Raw genomic sequence first — 17,958 nt, forward strand, 5'->3', positions numbered from 1 at the left:
ATAAACCTAAAATAGTGTATTTTTAAAACTACCTCTCTATAGAGATTTGTGCAAACAGTCTGAAACTCAACCTTTTGGAATTTTTCTAAATTTCTGGCAACTATAAAAATACTTTCAGATTTTTTGCTTACTGAGTACGTGAAAGGTATTTTTAACAGCTGTGACCTGTTTCAGCACATATGATTACAGCAATGCATACAAACAATGGTACCATCCTATGACTTTCACATTTGTGACCTCATTTGACTTCTTAACAGGTTCTTCTCATTTCACCACGTATACACAATGCAGATGTCTAACCAAAGTCTGAATAGGTGCGCAGTTCTTCCTTAAACACACAACTATTTTGCTGCTTCTGTTTGTCTGATACTGGCAGACACTGCTGTTTTGTCTAACACTCACAGAATCACAAGGTCTTCACCTAAACTTTGTCTCTTCTGTTCCACAGATTCTTTCTGGTGCTGCTTTAGTGGATGCCCATTCTCTACAGTTGTTCCATTGAGCAGCTGATCATCTTGAGAACTGATACCTAGCTGTATATCCAGAATTTCCTATAGGAGAGAAGAAAAAATGTCTATTGCATTTTGTTATAGGAGAGCCCATGATGCTTCACTTTTGCCTATGACATCAGATATCTTTAACACAGTTTTGTGGGGGGTTTTTTTGTTGGTTTTTGTTTTTTATAAGTAGTAATATGCTATAAATTGTGAATTCTTAAAAGGGCTGAAATTCAAACAAAACCTTTTCAAGAAGCTCCTTAGCTGTAGACATTTCAGGAGCTCTTTAAGCATCGCCATCTTCTCACAGCTTTAAAGCTGACAGGAGAAGAGGCAGATTACTGATAAGATTTATGATTTATATCTTGATTCCATGCTGTTTGAAATTACAGGGAACTCCAGCAGCTTAGCATTTAGGTAGTGTCAGCAGCCAGGTATCTGAAATATGAGACCCTTGGTGTTAAAAGAAGAGAAATGCTTGATATCACTACAAAAAGACAAAAGGCTTTGCTATCAACATAATCTACTAGCTTATAAAGAAAGATGTTAGAAGTTTTTAAATAACTAATCAAAGGATCTTTCTTAGACACACATCTTGGAACTTACTTCTATTTGTTCACCCTGCCCATCAGGTTCATCTGTATCAAGGGCAGACAGCTCCAATTCAATGTCTCGATCTGGCTTTGTATCGGCACAGTCTTCACTATAATCATTCTGAAAGAATGAAATACTTTCTGTAAATATCAAGTTGGCTTTTCACCAGCTTCCCACAACAGTCACGTATTGAAATGAAAACAGAAGGTGTGTTTCTAGGACAACATTTGTATAACACAAAAGAGCTAAATGATACAAAACACAAATAGAACTTCAGGTATAGACAAAAGAAAATACACAGCAAAAATCTATTAGCAAAATACTGAAAGAGAAAATGAATACCAGAATGGATATTTCTGTAGAGTTCATTAAGATTTAGATTTTTAATGTATACAAGTAGAGCAAAGAGTAAGGTTCACACTAAAATGGATGGTCACATTTCCACTTCCTAAATGTATGCTTGGAGTAGCAGAACAGCCAGTCCAACTACTTGGTCTACAGAAATAACCAGATGCAAAAACAACAGCAACTTAATTTGCACCAAATGTTTTACAAGTATTTTGGAACATCAGAATTAAAAATGTTTCTGTGTGCATATAAATATCAAAGATTTGTTTCATCCCAATCACCCCTTGCTTTACCTCACCATTCCTCAAATCAATTTCCTTGCTTAAAAGATTTAAGGTAAGTCGACTGCCTTCATCTAGAGAATTCCACTTCTGTTGCATGGCTAGTGCATTTGCCTCTCTCTGAAGTAACAATGAGTTACTTTTGGCCTATGGAAAAAAACAAACATACCAATTACCTATAAGCTACACTTAAACCAGGTTTTGGCAAATAGCAATAGAAATCAGGTCACAAAAAGAAGAGCTCCCTCTTCAGACATATAACTGTATACTTTTAATGTCCAATATCTGTCCTGTCCTGCATTTGCAGACATCTATCAAGCCCACTACTTTCTACCAAAAACAGCCTTACTGATGTCAATGAATCATAAAAAGTGTTCCAGTACCAATGTCCGGGTATCTCAGTAATCATTGTATTAATATTACTACTTTCTGCAGATTATACCAAGAAAACTAATTTAATGTTATCCTATTTAAGTACGTGGTTCATCTGATCTTACCTGCTGTAATTCAATACTTAATAGATCTCCAGTGCTGGAATGCTTCCTGTGACCAGACAAATCTGTAACTATGAATCTGTCCCTTTGAGAGAAAAGAGGTAAAAATCAGGAATTGAAAATGAATACTCTAAATCAGAGGAATCAGAATCACAGAATCACAGAATGACCTGGGTTGGAGGGGACCTCAAGGATCATGTAGTTCCAACCCCCCAGGAACTGAAAGGACTGTTGGCCTATCATTATTAGTTCCTTGGACCAACTAGGTGACTAAGGTAACAAGCTCTTCAAGGCAAGGGAGCAGAGGGGGGACATATTAACAGTGTCCCAGGCATTATATGAAGCAAACATCCTTGTTTTAAATGTAGATGAGGTATGAGAAGAAAACCTGAGAAACTACTCAAGATCACAGTTTTGGGTGAGACAGATTGGTAGTGCCTGACTCCCATTCATTTTAAGATAGATTTTCCAAAGCTTTACATTGGACAGAAAAGTCCATTATTTGAAATTCAAGTCTATTAGGAGTTTTTCGTTCATTTGTTTTAACTATATTCAGGATTTTGAACATTAGCAAGCTACAGAAAACATATAAAGAAAGTCCATACCGTTCTGCATAACGTGCTGATGAAGCTGAATCTGAGCCATAAGAACTCCATCTTGAGTCAACAGCATTGACATAAGGAACATAATCTGCAACCATTTGAAATACAATTCATTACTTTCTCCGTTCTTAAGAAATAGGGTATACAAGCATTTATAGTTCTTCAAATTTCCACTGCTGTATAAAGTATAAACTGGATGAAATGCTCATGATAAATGCTATATTGTCAGTATGAAGCCTGTACTCGTACCTGATACACTGATGGGCTTAGTTGCACTTCCTTGGGAAGCAGTGGCCTGAATTGGATCTGTTGTGTGATAACCTGTGCGGGATGACCTGGAGATTGCACCCCACTTGGAAATGATCGGTCCATCACTAAATGGGATTATAGGATCTTCTTCCTTTGCCCTTCTCTGAGTTTCAAATAAATGCACTCTCCTTTTAACATCCCCGCTGTCCAAATCCTACATATTTAGGAAAGAGAAAGAGATAAATGGACTTGTTTGAGGTCATTCAGATGACTCAGTACACCGATGACTTTGATTATTGTTGCTGAATACAATGCTGAAAATCTGTTCAACTAGAGACAAAATGGACCACAATTATTTAATTATTGCCCTTTAATGCCATTGTCAGCATTAGAAGAAATAATTTTTGCTCCTCCAATCTAGTACCTCCAGGCAAAAAAGAGCTTCAGGATGCTTCAAGGACCTTCAGTACTATCTCCTGTATCTGAAGACAGTATCAAGAAGGTTTGAGAAGTGATGAGACTTGGTTACGCTTGTTTCAAAAAACGTGAAGGAAACCTGCCACACTACATAGCAGAAAGTCTCTAAAATCATGGGCTCTTACCCTTCCAAAGGCAAGCTGTGTGCCATGATTCATATCGCATACCTTTTGTTTCTCTAAGTATTTTTTTTCCTCCTTATGGAAATCAAATGATTATTTTATCAAGCTATATTTTTCCCCTCCATAATTGAACTGTTTATTAGAGGAGAATGTGTCTTTCAATGAAATAAGAGGTATAGTCTAGGAAAATAGCTCTGAGACTTGGAATATGAAGCAGCCAACAGTAAATTTATGCTAATTATCCTGAGTGCACAGTATTTCAGCTTTCTTCATGTCATTTCTGACAAGCGTACACTGCTCTTAGGATAAACTTTAAAAGATTCACCGAAACAATAGCACAGTACATCTAGAGTCCTGAAAAGGCCAGTAATTATTCATATAGCATGGACAATTCCACTTGAATCAAATAAGAAATGTGTTTCTGCAATGGAAACACCTGCTCTGAAATGGTCACAATGACAGCATCAACTGGTCAGTTCTGTCAGTGCAACGTATTCTAAAAACAATCTTTTAGATCCTTAAGAAATTGTAAATACACACGTACACAAAAATGCTTATTGATGATGTGTGAAGAGAGATGGGATTGAGAAGTCAAAAATGCTTTTATCCCATCAGTCCAACAATTACAAAGCACATTTAAAAATTGAGTCTTATCAATGTACAAACCATCTACTCAAAACATTTTGAGTACTGGTTTGATTTACAGACACATTATTAAAATGGCCATTTCAGATGTCTGACAATTTTATTCCTTGCATTACATCCTGTCACAGATGTAAACAGAGTTTACAAGAACTAGAGGGAGATATGCTAAATGATTTCACACGGGCTGGGCTACTTTGAGCTAACATATCAAAAATATTAGCTATCAATTAAAAAAACCTTGTTTAATCAAACAGAAGATACTTTAGCATACAAGTATCATTACATTAATGAGGCAACTTGCAGAAAACCCCTACCATTAACACGGCATTTGAATTGGCAATCACATCCTTGGGCTCTGAGTCGATAGCATTTATACAGGAACCAATAGTGCCACAAGACCACGGTGAATAATGAGAGAGATGATCTTCCTCAAATTTAGTTCCGCTCAAATCACTGACGCTCTCAGAGAACTATAGAGTAGGGAATAAATAGATAGTAAATAATATAAAAAGGGAATTCAGTCTTAAAATAACAAAAAAACATTTACTGCTATTTAATCAAAATATCTCAAAGTGAATCAAGGAACTATATCAATGCTCAAGACTTGATTTGGGGGAACCACAAACCAATTCACAAACAGATTTTAAACTAGTAGTACAGCTGATAGATGTCAAGGCTTTCCCAGCACAAGCGTTTGACTTGTCAAGATAAAAGGCTGAAATCAGCGTTGCTATCTTAGTGGCAGGTTTCTTCATGCAGCTACCTGCAGTAATTTAATTCAGAGGAAGTCATGCATTTTTATTTAAAGTAGAAACCAGTGACAGAAGAATGGCACAGAACACTTCAACCTGGATGAAGACTCAAAATCTGATATACCCTGAATGCACTCACTTCACGTTTATATACCCTGCAAGACCTATTCTGAATGATCACCATGTAACATCTCAAACATCAACAATGAAACTGTCAATCTACAGAGTGTTTAGTACAGTAGTTCTCAAAGAATTTCTTGGACACAAAAATACACACTGCATCATTACTGTTTTCTTTTTTCTCTGCAAAGCAAACAGTTCCTATCTATTTCCATTACTGTTTACAGAATAGTTCTACCAACGTATTTTGTCATTTCTAAGAGGTGTACATTCTCCAGGATAAGGTTGATTTAGTCTACTCATCATGCAGTGATGCCAACTGAAACATAAAAGAAACGGTCTATCTTGATGGAAAAGAACTGTAATTCCCTATTTTGGATAAAAACAAACCAAACAAAAAAAACAATCTAGAAGTTTCACAAAGAAAGTTCAATAGAGTTATGCTTCCTTTAGTGAGAGTAAATTGAATCACTTCTTCACTTTAATTTTTTTCAGAAATCATGTTTACTATCAGTTTATTACAAATTGAATGCATTTATAGTTAGATATTACTCTCTTCTTACTAAAAGACAAATCACTTTTTGAACAACAGATGGCAGATGGAAAATCTATACTAGAGATATTAAGTGGCATCTTACAGAAACAGGAAGTGAAAATAAAGTTCCTTGGCTTCCTACCTCTGTGTTGAAATCTACACTGAAGAGAGGAGAAGGTGGTGTTGGAGATGGTGTTGCCATAGGAAGGGTTGACGATACAAGAGGAGTTTTCTGTGTGTGATATTGTGCCCACTGTTCTGGCTTCCGTCGTAATTGTTCATCATACCCGGTCTTCAAGTGACCGCAAGGCTCCTAGCAATAACAAATACAGGACTGTTTACCCTACCATACTCTCACCAGAAGGTGAATATTTGCAGGGGGCAAACTTGGAAAACATGCTCCCTTGGTTCCGTAGCCTTCCACTGATATCATCAGAAGAATCTTGCAAGGATTTGGAAGAGAACTTGTTCACGTACAGCAGCTCAAATCTTAAGTATATAGTTCATTCAAACAACGTGTACAGGAAATCAAGAGGCAGAAAGGTTCTGGTCTTAAACCAGATAATAGTAATCAACATTATAAGCCCACTTTATTCAATTAAAAAAAAAAAACAACTTTGTCTGGGGCATATTTCTTGACCACTGTAAAGCCAACAGAACAGAAGAGGTCAATACTAATTATTTACTATTTAATTATTATTTATCATCTTTTCAGTAACAACTTTCAGGATTAAGCCTTAATCCCTCCTTCCTGTCTGGCTTTCACTTACCCTTGGTAAAGGCACAGTCCTCTGTTCATTTGGAGGTTGACAAGCCACAGAGTAATAGCCATCCAAAGAGTTGTATCTCTCACGTAATGATGTCTGATAGACAGATGAGTGCATGACATCCATGGGAGGTAAAGAATTGCTCCTAATAATATCATCCCGTGGGTACATCTGTGGGCGCCAGATGCGCCTGCTGTCATAAACTGGAGCATACATTCCAGAAGGGACGGGAGGAACTGGTCCATACGGCTGCGGAGGAGGAGGTTGGTAAGGAGAATTCAGTCGATCTCGAGGTGGAAACGTACTGTAATGATCGGCATATGGCACGGAAGCAGGTGGGAGGGAGGATTCTGGAACATTATTGGACCTCACAAATCGAGGAACACAGGGAGCCACGCCAGCTGGTACTGTTGGAGGTGGTGGATAGTATCCTTGAAAATTGGAAAAAGGTATATTTCATGTGATCACAAATAACCCAGAATTTTACACCTTCTATAACTGTAACTAGTTATAGAAGAGAATGAAGTGCAGCACAGTTCTAAAATCTCACTATCAACCATATAATCTCTCTAGAATTAAATTTATATATGTCAACCATACTTGCAGATGTAGCAGTGACCCTTTTATCAGCTTGACCCAATTTGCAGAACAGAGCTTCTCTGCCACTGCTCCCATATAGTATGACTTAACTATGTATGCAACTGAAAAGTCAACATTTTAAACACTTCTTTATACATGAAGGTAAAATAGCACCTCTAAAATAGAAAAATATATTGCTAAAAAAAATAAACAATTTTGAAGGTTCCTAAATGACAGTTTCACACTTTGTTCACTCCTCATTGGAAAGAGCTGTCTGAACACCTCTATCATTTCTTCTGATAACTTGTGAATGACCTGATGCTGGAGCAAACTCTAAATAGTTTGAATATAAACATGCACACCAAACCTAAAAACATAATTGAAACCTTTCAAAAACATCTAAACAAGTACAAACAGTCTCACAGTACATGAAAACACTGTTCTTCCCCAGGGCTCTGAATGCCTACAGCGGGAAAAGAATTTCTTCTAACAATACATAATCCATACTGTATTTCTCTTGTTTATTGAGCACTAAACGTTCACATGGTATGAATCTTGTCCATGGGTATCCTCCATGGATAGAGCGTGAGGTGAGCAAGCCCAACAAAATGCAATTCAATGTAACAAAGGAAAAAGCAGATGGGAAACCATGTGGTTCACGTTCTGTATTCTGAGGTACAAGTTGCATAATATACAGCAATCAAAGGCAAGAATCACCAATAATGGGAGCTGATTATGAGTCCCTGCCATCAGGGATGGAAGACAGTATTCTATTGAGTGAATGTTCAGCTGGTCTTAAAAAAAAAATCCATCAGACTGAAATATAAGCTATTTCTGACTACATACCATGCAGGCATACCTAGATGAAAATTCAAACCTACTCTTGGCTCAGTGTCTCGTGCTCACCTGTCTGTGGGTACTGTGGAACTTCATACGACAGCTGAGTTCTGGGATCTTGGAAATACTGAACGTTATCAGAATGTGGAGGGTAAACAGGTACTCTGGGAACAAACTGGCTGGATTTTGGAGGCACAGAATTCACTTCTGTTCCAATATTAGGAGGACCAGCTGAGGTAGCTGCTGCCTGGCTTACAGGAGTCTTGGGTGGAGAACCAATTTTACTGAAAAGGATTACCAAGAAATCATTAAACAGATCCTTATGTATTTTGGTTAATCATCTCTCCATGTACACACTCATATGTAATGTGAAAATTTGGGTGAAGTTACTTCCTCTAGAATTTTAACACCCAAATTAATTAATCTCAGACCTTCTCATAAGAGAACTCAAAAGCATATATAAACATTTTGTGATGTACTCATAACCTTACATAACACTCGCAAATATATTCTGGCAGAGACAAAGGATTTGAAAAATTTAAAGAATCAGTGCTTCATGGAGAAGTACCAAAACAACTTTAAGGGAAAATCCCAAAAGTGGAAGGTTTCCAGGATTAAAGGGATTTTTCTTGTTTAAAAAACAAAAAAAAAAAAAAAACAAAAAAAAACACCACATGTACTCCTCTTGCTTCCAGGAAACATCCACTTTTGAATGCAAGTTCTTTGTTTTATGCAACAACTAAGTTAGGTATCAGTAAAATAGAAGATACAGGAAGAAAATTTTATATCACACGGAACTATTTAACAGCTAACATAACTAGTGCTGGCTCTGACAACTTGAAGCTAAACTTTGTATAATGAATAGTTCTCGCTGCAGTACCCTCCACAAGTCTGCAGCCAGTAAGCTGCAACAATTGCACAGCAGAACCAGAATTCAGTATCTATTATTTGTGATTCACAAGCTTTTCTGCCTTTACAATTCAAGAGCAAAATGTTGCTCTTAGCTATTTTTATGAAAAAAAATGTTACCTACTTCTCAGGTAGTGATTCTGTAGGGGATCCAGAAACATTCTGGCCATTGGCTCCACTCTTCCCTGCCTTCTTGGTGTTCTCCAAAGCTCTTAAGGAGGTGTCTGCACAGCGAGGAATCAACTGGGGAACACCACTTTCTAGATTAGCTATTCCATTAGTACTTGGCACCATCTTTCCTGTTGCTTCAGGGCTTCCTATGACAGAAATTACGCTTCCTGTAGTGGTTGAGACGGTGCTATTAACGCCAACTTTATTTAGAAGGGGGAATGTTCTCACTGTTGCACTGATTTTTTTGTTCCTCAAGCGATATCTACAAACAAACATGTAAACACGAGAGACAAATGATTTAAGAAGTGCTTATTGTGCAGTTTAATGTATTTGTAAAACTAGTGAGAGATTAAGAAGAACATGATAGCCAAGAATTACAGGACTTCACACTGCTGTCTATTTTCAACAGATTAGCCTAATTTAAGTAGAACATCAGCATCCTCTATATGACCAAAGATCATCTCCTAGTGAAACATCAGCTTGTGCAGTCCTTTGGAAAGGGAACAGGGTGAAAACAGATTTAAGAATGCATACATTACATATTACCTAAATAACTCAGTTTATTCCTTAGTCAATTAAAATATAATCAACATTTTCTCTCCTCTGAGTGGTATATTCAATCTATATTCAATCCCTAACAGACACTGAGCCTAGAATCAGTTTCAGAAAAGAAAACTTTACTTCATACAGGTAAAATAAAAAACAGAACAGGAATTAGTCGATAGGTGTTTCTTTACTGTACCTTCAACTTCATGTTAGAGTTGTAATTTCAAGCGATTAATGAAACCTTCGGAATGAATAAATACACCTTAGAAACCATTTTCAAAGTTCTAAGGTAACTGCTTAGATTTAAACTGAAAATCTTTAAGAGAGCTTGAAACTCACTTTTCAAGCTCTTCCTGAGAATGAGCAAATGTACAGTTGGTTCCTCTTGGACATCCCCCTTGTTGTCGAAGGTCTCGGCACATACTTGTTTTGTATTTGCTATTTGGTTGTGGCTTAAAAAACACAAATGAAAGATACTCCATTTACAAACAAACACAAAAATAGGCATAAAATATACACACAAACATATTCAAGATATTTTTTAACTGTCTTTCATCAGAAAACTAAGGAATTGCTTGTTGGTGAGCTAGGCACTATGCTTTTGTATGGATCTCAACGTTTTAAGCTCTGCTGTATTCCATATTCGGAAATGCTGTTTTCAGAACTAGAATGCAGAAGATAACAGTATTATTGATTATTCCACAGAAAAGGCCATAAATATTTCAATGTAACTGTAATTTTTAAGAGTTGCATGTTACATTAAGTGTACATCAAGACATATCACGCAATGATGAAATATAGTAACCTGTGGAGTTTCGTGGCCTTTTCTACTGTAATTCTGAATGAAATCCACCAGCCCGTGTACCACCGTCTTTACAGCCACCATTGCATTTTCCAGCTGCTCCCATGTTGGAGATGCTGCATCTAAAATTATTAAAAGCAGGTTTGTCATTGTTAATAATTTCCTGAATCATAAATAAGAGAACTTTTTTAAAACATTGAGGACTAGGGTACAGTTCAGAGAATCCTGAAGATTTTATGATAGCAATACGGTAATTGGAATTTTGAAATCAGTAACAGAAATTATCATCTTATATAATTTACTTTGCTTTGATATTAATGATGTGAAGAGATTTAAAAAAATAAAACAACAACTTTGCTTGCTTACCTGGATTTGGGTCTATGTTTGCCAGGAGCTCTAAATGAGGTCTCAGCCTGTTTAAGTTTGCAGGATCACCTGTGCGCTGCAAGACGATCGTCAATTCTTGCACGCTCTTTGCAAAAGATTCTGGAGATTGGAGCTGAAAGTAAAGTGAGTGTTAGCGTGTTTCATCCTACAACTGTGAAGTGTCAATTTTAAGATTTCCATTGCACTGGCTCCTAAATGCAATGTACAGTGTCTTCAGATGGCATACAGCAAGTATCAGTGGAGAGAAATTCTATTTCTCAGCTCAGAATCTGCCCTATGAAGCTTCATCATAAGACACAAGTCACAAACTACTGAAAAACAAACTGTCTTCATATGAAGAATATACTGTAGTAGGGAAAAGCTTTGATTCTAGTTTTACTTAATATTTGATACAACTAAAGACAAAAGGATAACTGAAGTAATTCTTGGATTTTTTTTTATAACATTAGAGTCAAATACCAAAAGATACTAAAACCAGCCCTTTGACGAACCTTGTCGATAATGGATTGCATGTGAGATTTATGTGCCAAGTCACCATAAAGAAGGGAAGACCACTGTTCTGGTGATATTCGAAGTCCTGCCTCCATGGCAATGTGAACAATTTGGGCATCATGTTCTCTCCGCAAAGCCTCGTAACTCCGAAACTCTTCTTTAAGTTGCATCAGAGAAGAATCTTCATCCCTTTTAGTGACCTAATGAACAATGATGCATAAACACTCCTTTAGCAAGAAACCTCCAATCTGTCAAAAAAAATGCTACATAGAACAAAATGCAAAAGCATATTTCTTCTTGATACTTAGCAGATAATTTATTTTCTTTGTTTTGTTTTTTTTTCTTCCCCATTTACTCATCCACTTTAGCCAGCAGCACACAGGCAGAACAGCCAGCTCTTTAAGTTTTAACAGGATCACTAGTGTTAAACTGTGATATCAACTCCACTACTTTCAGCTAAGCAATCAATCAGATTTGCTTAAGTCACAAAATATACAAAGCAGTTAGCTGATACAGTTAGATATTCAGCTGTTCTTCCAATAGCTTTTGCTGCCCAATGCTAGAAGATTACTTAAAGAAAAGAGAAAGTCTCTCAAATTGACTTAAGCGATACAAAGGAAGAAAACTTGGCCTCTCTGGTAAATATTCTTCACTATAAATGTTAAATAAACTCTTATTTAAGACATCTGCCATAAAAGAATGCAAGAGATCTCATCATTTTTTTTGTAACGTCATGATATATTAGATATTATGGTAACCATGGAAGCACCCAGGATTACAGCATTACAGAAGCTTTCTTCAGAATTGGACTTCAAGCTTTGAGAGTATCCAGGCCAGTCTAACACATCTGGCCAGGCCTACTCTTATGAATCCACATCAAGTCAAATATGATTATAATAAACCATTTTATTTCTTCCTGAAGCAGGTGAGGAGTGCCTACTAGAGTTACATTTCATTTCTCCCTCAAGAGAGAGTTTCCAGCAGATGGACAACAATTAGTAATGAGAGGTAATTGCAGAGTTGATTCCAGTCAATTCAATATATGACCATTTGTTCCTTTTGCATAGACCTTTAAATATTAGATAAATTCATGTCAGTTTTACGCTGTATAGTCTACACCATTTGAATGTATTGAAACAGAATTTACGTAAGATTTTACAGGTGAAAAATCAGTCCTAAGAAAGGTTCCTTGGAATTGCACTTGTTCAGTAACTAACTTCAAATTCTGGTATTTTACCTTAAAGCATGATGCTCTATACAGTAGCTGCACAACATGACCAATGCTTGTTTTAGAGGCCTGAGGAAATCTTGGTTCTAGCCTTTGCACCACAAAAAGTACAAGAACTTTTCTTGAGAGTGCGGAGCCATCTTCCAGTGCCAGTAATACAAGTTTCAGTGCCTCCTCTTGCATAGCTTTAGCACACAAAAATAAGAAAGGAATAGAAATATGTTGCCAGAAAACAGCATTGCTATTGTGTATTAAGACCATCTCCATTTCATGCAGAAATGTCTGAATCATCCTAAACGCAATTCCTTATTTTTACTTCGCTAATAAAAAAACGTTGTGAACAAATTTTAAGAAATTTGCACGTTCAGAAGGAGCATCCAAAGTTAGTTAATTGATTGTATTTACAGCTAAAGTATATAGAAAAGAAATTTGCACTTTAGCATCAAAATCTGATCAGAGACATCAGTACAACCAGCCTGTGTTACAGTTACACTGTGTAACAGGCTGTGAAGAAAGCTGATTTATCCATGTTTCTTCACCAACAGTTTTGAATCAATTCCTCATAATTTCAATGAACAGTCAATAAAGCCAAAACAAAACAAAAAAACAACAAACCCCAAAATCTGTTTTAAGAAACACCATGCAGTCTTCTTTCCCTTCCCTCTTTCTCATATAAAGTTGAAAAATGGAAGTCATGGTACTTTCAACTGCACAGAAAAAGTTTGCAAGATTTTTTTTTTTTATGTATGTTAAGAAAAGGTATGTATATATTTATATGTTGCAGATTCTGCAGGTACCTTACCTGGCCCTAGAAACTGACATCCTCGTGCCCTGACAGCAGCCCAAAGATTGGCAGAAAGCTGCTGAGGATTTTGGTGCTGCAAGATCAATTCTGTAACGGTTCTCTCGCCCAGCGATCGAGCTGCTCTCATAGCTCTAACTCGACCCTCTTCCTCTACCAGCTGACAATTCACCAGTGTCACAAGCTTCCTTTGCATTGGACGGCTCAGTGCACTCTGATTCAAGCTAGCAACACCTTCAAAGAAAGAGAGAAAAGATAAAACTACTGCTTTTAATTGGACAAATTAATCTAGGTAGAACAAACAAAAATGTATAATAGTATGTCTCTAGGACTTGAATTCTAATCACAGGTATCATCATTTCTCTTGGGCAATTCCGAGTAACTCATTAGCAAAAAGAATTTTAATTAGAGTCTTAAATTGACGTCAAACTCATCCTTTGAGGAAAGTTCAGCTTTAGAAAGAAGTTAGTCCCATGGAAGCATCATTAAATATTTAAAAAGTATTTGTAAACTTGAAATCAAGAATCAATTGTCATAAGTGTGAATAAGACATGGTAGAAAATTTTACTATAAAAGCAAGAGAATTATCCCACTGATGTCTGAAATCAGTGCTTTAAACCACAGAGCTGTTAAAAGTACACCAAAACTGCTGCACCAAAATCCCACTGGTCAATGGAGACTTACCTTTTCCTCCACTTAATGGCTTTAAGTAGAGTGCCAAATCCTCAACACATTTCTTTGCTACTTCATAATGTTTGTTCTCTCCTACATTACTCAACTTTACTGTCTGATGATCAGGTACCTAAAAAATATAAACAATAGGTGAAAAAGAATTGTACGTACCCATCTGACCTATATGATAAGCCTATGATGGTACCAACATCACTACCATAATTACATAACACTGCAGATGTACAATGCTTCTCAGGGAAGAGAAAGACAGAACCCATCTAAGTTGTGTGGAACGTAATAAGGAGTAACAGAAAGGACTAAAGACAAGTATCACAAATGAAATATTTTTGTTAGTACTCAACACATTAAGAACAAAATAGGATTTAAAAAAAAAAACAATAACCAAGACCTGATGGAAAACGTAGTGAAAAGATAGCTGAAGAATACAAGATTTGTGAGGATGATAAGTGTATAAGACCAGCATGATTTACTACAGAGAAACGAAGGAAGTTGTCTTACAACTGGCAAGAACATAAGATGAAGAAGTCAAAAACAAAGTTAAATAATTTAAGCATAAAGGCATATAGGCATACAAATAGCTTTGAAGTCTTCAAAGAGAAGAACTATCAAACTTAACTTGGTGCAAGAACTCAAAGTGGAGTAACAAGGTCAGACTACGAAAATAGAAGGAACATTAGTCACAATACAGTCAATTGTTTGAAAGACACTGCTAGAAGTTCAGAGCCCAGGAAGACAAATGTTGTTAGATCAAGGCAGTGACACAAGAAAAAAAAAGATGAATTTGAGAAAAAACACAAACAGATAATATTATTACCAACAGCTTCACCTAAGCATGCGATAAAACAGTAAAAAGAAAAGTAAATGCATCATCAGCACGTCACCCAGGCGTTATAGACAGCATTATGAAAAAGTATGTGAATCAGCACAAGGTGAACAGACTTATTTAGTCTCCATAAAGTGCAGTACTGATTATATAATCACTGTTTTGCCACTGCTATGAGAGTACAAGGAACATTCCTGTCCTGATTAGCCAGTACCTGAAAATGCAACTGAAAAGCTATCATACACATTTTTTAAAAAAACTAGACATATTTCTAAAACTTAGTTAAACAGCTAGCTACTCTGAACATGTGACATGCAGAAGTGAGACTCCTTGCAAGAAAGTGTACAGTAAATGAGCGCAATCTGCAAGTCTGCTTTTCCAGTGACTATCGTCACAGGCAATTGTCTAACTTCTAATAAGTATTTTTCTCCAGTCCCATTCCAGGAGTCTTTTCACACCAGAATTCACTTCCAACTTGGAAGTATTTTCATTTTTTGTGAAGTGGGTGGACCTGAAAATGGTATGGCTCCTTTTATAGTATACACTGACTTTAAAATGCTACAAAAGTCAAAGCCTTGCCATTTCTTAGACCAAACGGGGGAAAAACATCAGCACAACTATTGCGACTGCATGTAAATGTTAATAACACGAGATGGCAAAACAAAGAGCAGTTTAAATCATACCTGGGCTCCAACTAACTGGAGGAGTGCAAAGTTTACAGGAAGCACATCGATGTCTGTATTGATGGCAGTCTGGTCGAAAGGACATGCCTTGCGATGAAGCTTGTTCAGGCAGGTCTTACAGACAGTGTGAGAGCAACCTAAGCTGATGGGTTTGTGCACATTCTCATCAAACTCGTTGTAGCAGATTGGGCAGGACAGAAATTCTGTCCACTGAGCTGCCTGCACAGGCATTGTGGAAGCTGGACAGTTGCTTAGCAGGCTAGAAGACCATTATTTCACTGTACTACGTTTTGGCAGCTGTAAGTGAATAACAGATTATTTAAAACATGCTTTCTGGTAGTTTAGAATGAGTCTGAATTAAAAAAATACCATTTCAATGTTTTATAGACTAACATAGAATTCTTACATCCAAGTACTCAAAACCACAACTTTTTGATAGCTTAGTAACTGTACAGAAAGGCTCATGAACTGAATTACTGTAGGCTACAGTAAGTTGAAGTTGAACATATTCACAATAAATGGTATTAAAATTCCTCTCATAGGATTAAATACAACTTTAGTTAGGAAAAGGAAGACATTTATTGGCACAGAAAGAGCATATGCATCCAATCTCATCTTAACTCAACCTTTCACAGGCATGGTGGTGCTGCAGTTGGACTAGATGATCTTATTGTTCTTTTCCAACCTTAATAATTCTATGACTCTCTTATGCCACCTCCCTCCCCCTCTCCCATCAGAGCACTCGAGAAGGACCGAGATTGTTCTACCCAGTTTTGCTTTTTACATCTCTACTTGACACAACAACACAACTCCACTTCAGCAAACTTGCAGGAAAACATCTGATGTACTGAAAATCCTGGCATTTTGGATAACACTTTAGGATAAAGCAAGCAATAACTTCAATTGGCTTGTTATTAAGTTTTTTCTCTTGAAAATCCTCTGTTCAGATGTAAATGACATGCACGATACATCTGCCTATTCAAAAAACCAACTGTTCTAAAACACGTCGCGTTTTACATAACTTAAGTCCTACGAAAAAGATAACATGCCTGGGAAGTTCACTGAAACCATTTACATTAAAGCTTTGGTGGAAGACTCATATTCACATTCACCTGAGAGCAGAACAGCCCCACCCTGCACTGCAATGTGCAGCAATGTTGACTTTCTATGCAACCTGGAGACCTGTTAGTTCACTTCAAGGCTCTGAACAAGCCTATCCGAGCAGCTTACTATTTAGATAATATATTGCAAATATATTAGATAATATAATGCAAATATTTAGATATTTAAATGACACATTTCAATATATTTTTTTCCATGAAAAAAGGTAATTGTTTTAAGAAAACTGTGCTCTCTCTCCTGCATTTGAATTCAGTAAGTCTTCACTGTGACTCCACTGTTGGCTGTGCTAACATGTAATTAATGCTAAAGTATTGGACCATTGAAATGATTACATCCACATATCGAGTCTATTTGGTGCTCTAGTAGTTTACATTAGTTGTAGCCATCTGTTTAGAACTGCTATTTAACATGATGAACATTCAGTGCCCTTTAGGTACAGGACACTTGTACAGCATGTCGCTATCTCAGCGCACTTTTCAATATTATGCAGAAACTCCACCCTCCAAAACAAATTCCCACAGTAAACATAAAACAAAACAAACTGGAAGTTGAACCTGTCCCTTAAGAACAAAGCTGCTGAGGCAGTGCTTCCAACACTGGCCAAAATATTCACACGTACTGGACAACAGATTTTCACCCAGCTCGCCTGAAAGCACAGTCAAAGCCCTTGCAGGGATGAAAAAACATGCTCCTCTTTCATCTGCTATCGCTACATGCATCTTTTAACCACTGAAATCCCAAAGCAAAAGAAGAAATTGCAAAAACAAATGAACCAATGTACCTAAACAGACATTTCATTCCTCTATAAGGAATCCCACCACATTCTTCAGCTCACTTGCTTCAACAACAAGGGTTGGGCAGAACTGCGGCATAAAGCCTTGCAGGAAACACCTGCATTCCTGGAACACCAAGGTGCTGCCACCACCACTATGCTGATCCAAGACTAAAACCCAGGGCTTTACACAGCCCAGACTGCTCGAGGAAGTGCTGCCATCATGACACAGAAGGGGAGAGGTGCAAAGGAAGGCTGCTACACACACAGCCCACTGCCAGTGTGCTGCTGGTCACTGGCAGCCTCTGAGCAAACTGCTCATTAACTAGCTCAAATGCAAAAACTCCAGCTCAGTACCCACATTCAGATACTACAGGCACATGCAACTAACACCACCTCTCTACAGGCTTCTAAAATAGTTGTTTCCCTGACCAGCACGGAAAGAAAACAAAACAGATTCTTGAAGAATGCACCACTTATTTGTACAGATCTCTGCATATTTATTCATCAGAAACGGCAGATTCTTCTCAGCATGTGCTGACTTCCAGATTTCTTGTCAGGAAGAAGTCTAATGAATTGGGCACACAGTTGAGGAAAGCTCTCAGCTGAAAGCTTTGGGCAGCCACAGC

At 37.2% G+C, this 17,958-nt stretch overlaps 1 protein-coding gene, 1 long non-coding RNA gene and 1 other non-coding gene across 5 annotated transcripts in view; 1 reads left to right on the top strand and 2 right to left on the bottom strand.

Moving 5' to 3' along the window:
- The window catches only part of RC3H2 (ring finger and CCCH-type domains 2), a 29,916-nt gene that overhangs the window by 6,677 nt on the left and 5,281 nt on the right, over positions 1–17,958 (bottom strand). For 2 of the 3 annotated variants that reach the window (XM_031601931.2, XM_031601929.2), the window contains exons 2-20: positions 15,436–15,732; positions 13,921–14,038; positions 13,237–13,470; positions 12,444–12,619; positions 11,206–11,406; positions 10,694–10,826; positions 10,331–10,449; positions 9,865–9,977; positions 8,933–9,241; positions 7,969–8,183; positions 6,487–6,914; positions 5,859–6,029; positions 4,624–4,779; positions 3,066–3,279; positions 2,820–2,904; positions 2,218–2,299; positions 1,733–1,867; positions 1,104–1,211; positions 403–551 (exon numbers count right to left, since the gene is read on the bottom strand). In XM_031601931.2, the coding sequence (XP_031457791.2) occupies positions 403–551; positions 1,104–1,211; positions 1,733–1,867; positions 2,218–2,299; positions 2,820–2,904; positions 3,066–3,279; positions 4,624–4,779; positions 5,859–6,029; positions 6,487–6,914; positions 7,969–8,183; positions 8,933–9,241; positions 9,865–9,977; positions 10,331–10,449; positions 10,694–10,826; positions 11,206–11,406; positions 12,444–12,619; positions 13,237–13,470; positions 13,921–14,038; positions 15,436–15,666 (3,377 nt within the window). In that variant the 5' untranslated portion in view covers positions 15,667–15,732. The remainder of the gene's footprint in view (positions 1–402; positions 552–1,103; positions 1,212–1,732; positions 1,868–2,217; positions 2,300–2,819; positions 2,905–3,065; positions 3,280–4,623; positions 4,780–5,858; positions 6,030–6,486; positions 6,915–7,968; positions 8,184–8,932; positions 9,242–9,864; positions 9,978–10,330; positions 10,450–10,693; positions 10,827–11,205; positions 11,407–12,443; positions 12,620–13,236; positions 13,471–13,920; positions 14,039–15,435; positions 15,733–17,958) is intronic. The other variant, XM_031601930.2, reaches the window with a different exon arrangement.
- LOC116234374 (uncharacterized) lies at positions 6,848–13,306 on the top strand. The gene is made up of 3 exons (XR_004168118.2): positions 6,848–6,932; positions 12,129–12,214; positions 13,219–13,306. It is a non-coding gene; the product is annotated as an uncharacterized LOC116234374 (long non-coding RNA).
- On the bottom strand, positions 10,912–11,028 carry LOC116234447 (small nucleolar RNA SNORD90). The gene has a single exon (XR_004168125.1). It is a non-coding gene; the product is annotated as a small nucleolar RNA SNORD90 (small nucleolar RNA).

The sequence above is a fragment of the Phasianus colchicus genome, chromosome 19 (genome assembly GCF_987193195.1).
Source record: "Phasianus colchicus chromosome 19, bPhaCol1.hap1.1, whole genome shotgun sequence".
NCBI classification, from domain to species: Eukaryota; Metazoa; Chordata; class Aves; order Galliformes; family Phasianidae; genus Phasianus; species Phasianus colchicus.